Source organism: Anneissia japonica, unplaced genomic scaffold, assembly GCF_011630105.1.
Source record: "Anneissia japonica isolate Jap-2015-1 unplaced genomic scaffold, ASM1163010v1 scaffold24_len2511860_cov200, whole genome shotgun sequence".
Lineage (NCBI taxonomy): Eukaryota > Metazoa > Echinodermata > Crinoidea > Comatulida > Comatulidae > Anneissia > Anneissia japonica.
In genome coordinates this window covers 2385712-2393533 of record NW_022730786.1, presented here as the reverse complement: position 1 = coordinate 2393533, position 7822 = coordinate 2385712, and the positions used below count along the sequence as shown (strand labels likewise).

The following is a 7822-nucleotide window of genomic DNA, read 5'->3' as shown; positions in this document are numbered from 1 at the left end:
CAAACTTAAATTTGAATATAAATTTCCTTTTTCCCCTCTTAAATTAAAAAAAAACTGTGAGGGTGGGCCGGCCGGGCCCCATCGAAGCTGTCACTGAAATACTCATCATAAAAAATTTTTCAATTTATCCTGGGAGTAATCATGCCCGCTTATATATTTCGTGCAAACTAACATTAATAAAAATAATGATTTATTATCTATTAATTAGCTTGTGACGTATTCGAACCATGAAAAAACAAATAAGATAAACGATAAACTTAAAAAAGTCACCATAATTTAGTCTTCTCTTTGCATGTGCAGTGATTTTAAAATCAATGTTGGCCTCGCTTCCAATTTTAACAACGTACAGTACATTGTTCTCATAAATAAATAAATTTAGCCTCTGATAACCGCTGCACCATAAAATCGATTGAGTGGTTACTAAGATGATTACAAAATGTTCAAACAATTACGTATCTCGATTTTGGTCCGGAAGTACGCACCGCACTTGGAACAGAGCACAGGTGAACAGACAAAATTAATTTGACAGTCATTCGTAATTGTTGTTCTTTCTACTCGCTTAGAAAAGTGGATCTTAACTATAGAAGATTGGTGAAAAATGGGGAGGACAATTGATATGATGTCCCCCACTTCGAAAAGTGGGAGGACGTGTTCCCTTGTCCCCGGATTGTACCCCACGCCCATGCACTACAGGGTGCATCATGAGGTACGGTACTTTCTCAATCGTCAGGTGATATATGCTCTAAATCACCGTTCCGCAACCTATAGGTCGCGACCCAATGTTTGGGTCGCGAAAAAAAGCATAATCTCTTCAGATTGTGAAAACTTTACTTAACACGAACCAAGACAAACGAAATTTAATTCCAGTAAACGAAAGTAACTTATGTGATTTTGTTAAATAACTAATTCAAAGTTATATTTTTATTTTTATGGGTTTTACATAGTGATTTTGTGGGTGATAATATTTTAATCAATTCACAAAAGAATCAAGTGTGTGGTTCTTCCCGCTATTCCTCGCGCGTATAAAACGACGGACGTTTTATTAACTTCGGGCTCGATGGGTCGCGTCTCAGTTCTCATATAATTTGGATCGGGGCTCTATAAGAAGCTAATGCGGAATAACAATCATGCATGGTGTTGTATTTATAAATAAAAATTTCCTTCTATGCCTACATGTACTAATAAACTAATTCCTACAGTTAAGTGAGCTTAATTCTTCTTCCTCCATGATTCAGGGTTACACGTAATAAAGTACTTCTCTTCAAGCACACTCCTAGGCCTACAATGACAGTTCTGGCGGAAACAATCCATATATTAAATGGACATATGAGGCACGACGTGGCGAAATGGTTAAATTTGTCGCACTGGCCAGTATTGAGTAAATAATAATAATATGGGAGCTCAAACAGTTGCCTAAAATTCCAAATTTGTGTCAACAAATAATTTGTTTAACATTATTTTGATAGTTAATTCTATTAAACCAGGGAACAGTGAAATTACACTGTTCATTATGATGTTTTTGTGTCTATTGGTTTTCCACCAATCGGCAGAAAGTCTTAGTGATCATCTCACTTGTAAGTTGTGAGAGTAAATCCGATTGGAGGAACGATGAGATGATCCGAACAGTAGACAAACTTATAACAAGCAGTAGACACGCTCACTCTAAGAGCCGATTTTTCATAACGGTTATTTTATTCAGATTCAAAAGAATTTTGTTCATGTAAAAATTAGTATGTTTAAATTTGTTTATCTTGACAATATTTTAATAAAGATTGAAACAGAACTAATTCTGTTTTATTGAAGTTAATGTAAAGGTACGCATCTTTTCCGTGTATAGATGATTTTAAACTTGCATGGTGGATCTTTCTTGTCTATAGCATTTTGTTTTTTTATATGAAAGGTTGTGTTCATATATGGAGGATTTCATTCAGATATAGAAGATTTGCTCTAGTCGAGATCCTGTCTGTGTTGAAGTTGAAGGTGTCTGCCAACCATATTTTTACAGTTCATTGGAATTCATGTGACAGTTTCTATTAATATACTGTATGAGACCTTGACTGTACTGTATATGGGATCCAACATAGATTTCTATCATATATGTTGGGTATTTCATTCATATGTGGACATTTTTTGACTAACAATGAGTTCACATTTGTGGCGGACTTCAAGATTTATTGGTCAAAAACAAAAGTAATAATATAAACATGATTCGAAATGTTGGTTGATTACACAACATTTATAATATTACATTGTCTAAAATGTGTAATACTAAAATAATAAACATCAACATACACTGATTAAACTACACTGATTACAACCATTGATAAAATGTTAGGGAAAAAAATTTAAAAGCATGTTAAAATATTAAAACATTAAGAGGAGGCAGATTTCTATCATATATGTGGGTTATTTCATGAATATGTGGACCCTTTTTTGTCTAACAATAAGTTCACTTTTGTGACGGTTTCTTTTCATATATGAGACATTGACTTCAAAATTCAAGATTAATTGGTCTGGCAAGTAATAATATACATTAAACATTAAACCAAAACTTTGGTTGCCAATACATGCATAACATTACATTAACTTGTCTAAAATCTATAATACTAAAATAACAAACATCAAGATACAGTGATTACACTGCACTGATTACAACCATTGATAAAATGTTAAAATGTAGTTAAAAACATGTCATCTAGATGTGTATAAGAGACAGATATATATGTTATATATGTATGTTATATATGTTATATATAATTATATGTTATATTACTATGTTTTAGGTCTGAGATGACAAATCCACTAAAAAATGTTGACAAAACCGAATGATATACTGTATATCTAATAATTTTAATTTTGGCGGCCATTTATGCATATTCATGTATCAGTTCACCTAGATTACCTTAAATAGTGCCCTCTATAATTTCTGCCTTAATTGTATGAGGAAAAGAATAGTACTAGTGGTCTGCCTATAAGAACCAGGGGCTCAGACATTATTCATACATAGATGATTATTTTATTTAATTGATGTATTCATATATCGATGATTGTTTATTCATATATGGCTTGTTTTCATGCAAAAATATTCATGCAAAAATGAGTAGGCTTATACTGAATTATTCTCCACAAATGTTTTAATAAACAACAAACCAGGAATTGGATTTACAGTTTTTGTTCAGAATGTTTGGAGCCATTTCGTCCCAAATAGTAACAGTTAATCTAAGTTGACTTAACTATTTTACTATTGCTGTGTAGGCCTCTGCCTTCATTGAAATATTTTGCGCTAACTTCATATAAAATTCGATAGGCGTGCGCTTACACGCACACGTACTGAAAAACGTGTGGTACAAACCTTGCAAAATTTAACTAGTCCCTGTGTGCGGGTTTTTTCTTAGCGTGAATGAACATTAAATGAGTAGCGAAGTACTGTATTCCTTCTTCGTTGAAGGGTAGCTCCTTTTTACACCACTCAAATGCATCTGTAAGCAACTCTGCATGAAACTGCTCTGGTACATAGCTAAATTGTCCCATCAGAGTTTTCAGGTAGCCTGTGTACAGATGAGAAAATAATCAGAAAATATTTTGCATGGGTAAAAGTAAAAATGCATCCTCTTTAAAGAAGAAGTACCATTCGATGGAATTCCTCCAAATGTTTTAAATGTCTATCGATTATCAGTTAATTTTGTAAAGAGGAATATACATTGATAGAAAAAAAATATAACATTTTACAAAAGCAGTCTCGTTTACGTCTATGATCAGTGAGTCAATCAAACTTCATGGGTGCGCATAAAGTCAGTGCCGCCCCCATGAAACGTACGTATTTACAGTGTTTAAGAAAACATAAGTTTTACAAGCATGCTTCCATTGGAAGTTACAAGGAATCTTGAGAACCTCTTGGAAATGACGTGATAATGTGATGGATAAACACGTACAGAATTCCGTAAATGTTGATACATGCTCAGTAGGATGGGTTCGATTCTGCCTGGATGGTATGCGTTATATTGTTTCATTAGTTCCAAAAGATTATGTATTTATAGACACATATGACGGTACTTTAGCAGAAATCAGTGGCCACCCCATTCAAATACTCCAGATACGCTACTGGCAAAAGTTTCGGCCACAGTGAACGCATACTGAAAATAAATCTCTATTACAAATAAACATGCCTTTAAGCTCGTTGTCGTCAGGAAGCGTAAGTTCTTCAAATGGTTCCTTCATCTCTCCTCGTAGCATTTTGAACCCTTCCTCTTCTAGCAGCCGTGTCCACTCCGACAGATCGAGATCATTGTGCATTCCGTGCTCATAATTCTGGGTATCAAAGAAAAGCCAAAACAAAAATAAATTGTCAATGATTTCAAAAACTTAATTCTTTTAGCAAGGGTGAATTTATATGGGATAAACAGGCTTCCAAATTCAAAGGCACATTGTTTTAAACTTTGGAATTAGGCCTACAAGTGAATACGTCAGATTGCTGGTATGGTAGTCTTTATTATTAATTAAATTTCTGGTCTATTAATGGCAGACAGGCCATGTAGTTATTCCTCCATGGACAGATCTACCAGGTGATAAAGGTATACTTACTGGAGCAATAAGGGAAATATACTTGGGGTGGAAGCACAATGTTAGAATGAAGTACGTTTCTATCGGGGTCCAGCTCAGGTCCAGCGGAAACAGATTTATGTTCTGAATACTGTCAATACTATTGGGACAATTGTATTGTGGAAGGCGTTCTACAAACATATATCCTACCATTACCATTAAACTAAACTGCTTCTTTCAACTAAATTGCTTACTTTGTATCTAATTAGTTGCGTAACTACCGCCGGTTTAGGCGGTTCATTGCACCAGGACCCCCGATTTTTAGGACACTTCACCCTTATAAAAAAATTTAATAAATCAATGCATACCGGTATATACCGGTAGCTCATAATTACTTGTTCTGCCTGGGATGAAAGGATAAAAAATGTCCAAATCGGTCTTCCCGAACATTAGAACCATGGGTCCCTGCGTTCCTAAAGACTGCATTGATTGCTTCGCTCACTGGAAGTATTACTATTATATAATACTAAATACAAAAACAAAAACAAAAAAAAAAAACACCACTCAAATTAGTCTATATCTAATCAAAATCGCTGGTTTTTCCCTGGCTTTTGTCCTTGTACCATCAGAAGGGCCCTTTCCAACTTGAACTCATTTCACTCTAGTTTGTATTAGTGTTTCCATCACAACCATGACACTGCCTTGTCATTACCATCATCCGTCATATTGTCGTCATCATCATAATTATCATTGTCATCATCACCACCGTAATCGTCATCTTATCATCATCATCATCACATTATCATGATTATTTCATATTTATTCTGGCCATGGGTAAACAAACTGTTTCTGCTGGAGGACCTGAGCTGGACCCCGGTAGAAACGTACCTCATTCTAACATTGAGCCTCCGCCCCAAGTTGATTCCATTTATTCTTACGCTCTATTAAATATACCTTTATCACGTGGTAGATCGTCTTAGTACCGGCACTTCCCTTGTTTATTTTTTGGGGCCCAAACCCGAAACCAAATACCAGGATGGGTCACTCTGGTGGATGTAAACCAGTGGCGTAGCTAGAGGTTTGGCGCCCGGGGGCAGAGTAGAAAACTGCCCCCCCCCCCAATTATAATTATAATCCTTTGAAATAAATTGATATTGGTTGTATAGACTTTAAGCATATCCGTACCGTACGTCCATCATGCACTGTCTAAATAACATTACTGTATTTAATTATACCCAAATAAGTATTATTATTCTAGCTCTCACATATTCTTTCTTACCAGGGGTGGCGCCCGGATTTGCCCGATGGGGGTCCGAGGTCCGACAAAGGCGAAGATTTCCTTGACGAGAGCAAATTTGGGCGTGATCGAGCGTCGCTTAAAATTTTCCGAAAGTGGTGGTGGGGGGAGGGGCGAAGCCCCCGAAAATTTTTGACAATTTATGGGTTTCAAAGGTTTCTAATATGTACAAAAAACATATAATTTTTTTTCTCCCCGCAGAATTATGGTTTTCTCCCCCGACCGGAGTGGGGAGGGGGAAGTGGGGGCGCAGCTATTCCCGAAGGTGGTTGCCTGGCGCCACCCCTGTTTCTTACTATTAAAACTGCATTACGATGTTCGGAACTTTGTATACAACTTTACCATTATCTTAATTTGTATGGCTGTTGTATTTATGGCATACAGCTTAGTATTCTTATTCTCTAAATTTATCTTATAGTAGGCCTAGTCTTGTAAGTTGCTGAATTTTTAACATTGTTTAAACTCGCAACTGAATTTTGTTTGCTTTTGCATTAGCAATAAAGTTAATAACATGATCACAGTTAGTAATATTGTCTTAGTTCATCACGCTCATGTACTAAGTAGTGCCAAAGCAGATAGTCTCGCTTTTCCCATCGTGGCTCTGAGATATGGCAGGATGAGCTTTAGTCATGTAGTCATTAGAGAATAGGATAGAAAAGAAGAGAAAACGGTCGAGGACTGAAAAGAAATCACAATCTATAAATTTGCCAATAAAAACAACTACATTCAGATTCATTTTATTACAGTAACTGGAAAATATTCATGCCTGACGACATACATCAATTTCGTCGTGTTTTTCTAAAAAGTGCTTATTTTTAAAATCTCCTCCCATTTCAGCGCCCCCTTTTTGAATTAGAGCATCTATATTCATACCATCCCATATGCACTATTTCGCTTGCTAGATGAAGTATTTTTACTCACTTGTAAAATCTTTTCCCATTTCATATGATTTTTCAGATAGAATGGAAGTTCATCCGGTTTGTTTCCTAGCGTCTTCTGCATTGGCCCGTTCACAATAATGAAGGCCTCTCCGCCTTCTTTCAAGCAGCTGTGAATATTCCTAATAGCCATCTTTCTGTTTTCCACCCAGTGGAGGGCAAACAGTGAAACGGCTTTGTCGAATTTATTTCTCCACGACGACACGTTACCGCCAAAATCCTGAGCGTCACAACATATATACTCCACGTTTTTTGGTCGATTATTCTGATTTGCAAAAGTAATCATGTCTTTCGAAATATCTAGACCTGCCAAGAACAAAATATATAGGCCCATCCTGTATTTTATAATATATTTACTATCATTAAATATCACAGTGTTTCTCCATATTATCATTCAATTATGCATATATTAAAAATATGACAGTAGTTTGACGTGATGTGGGCCAGAGAAAATCTTTTAAATTCAAACATAGAACAGTATAGAAGTCTTCTAAAATTGATTTATTACAACGTAAATTAATAAAATTATACAATTTTCGTGTTTACTAACCGTTTTAACATTGTCAGTTAGCCTAATTAATTAGGTATAGGCCTAGGCCTGTTAAAGAAAGATTTATATACCGCATTTACTCTACACATGCTCAGTTTTACGATTAATCAATCTGTGCTAATAATCTTAACATAGAACAAACGTTACTCCAAACATGCTCCATGCTCCGAATAAAGAAAGGGAGGCTATGGTTCGACGTTTCGACCTTTATTGGGTCATTTTCAGGAATGAGAATACTAAGACACTGATTACAAAAAAAATGCTGAAATATGAAAGACCCAACTTGATTTGATCTGACAATTAATCTAACCAAACTATTACCTCTCTCACAATCACCATTGGTGGACTTGTATAATCCCCTCATTTGCATATTTTAGCATTTTTTTTCGCTCTGGTTTTATTACCATTGAGGACTCTGTTGGTATATTTGCAACACTTTCAACTTTATATATATATATATATATACATACATACATACCTGTCTCTTATACACATCTA

At 35.5% G+C, this 7822-nt stretch overlaps 1 protein-coding gene across 2 annotated transcripts in view; it reads right to left on the bottom strand.

Moving 5' to 3' along the window:
• Positions 1 to 7822, bottom strand: part of LOC117115062 (juvenile hormone acid O-methyltransferase-like) — a 17744-nt gene that overhangs the window by 9293 nt on the left and 629 nt on the right. The window contains exons 2-4 of one of the 2 annotated variants that reach the window (XM_033258715.1): positions 6758 to 7080; positions 4167 to 4308; positions 2723 to 3548 (exon numbers count right to left, since the gene is read on the bottom strand). The exons of the other annotated variant lie outside the window; for it this stretch is intronic. Coding sequence (XP_033114606.1) covers positions 3367 to 3548; positions 4167 to 4308; positions 6758 to 7080 — 647 coding nt within the window. The 3' untranslated portion in view covers positions 2723 to 3366. Of the gene's footprint in view, positions 1 to 2722; positions 3549 to 4166; positions 4309 to 6757; positions 7081 to 7822 lie in introns of those variants that run through there. 2 annotated transcript variants of the gene reach the window in all.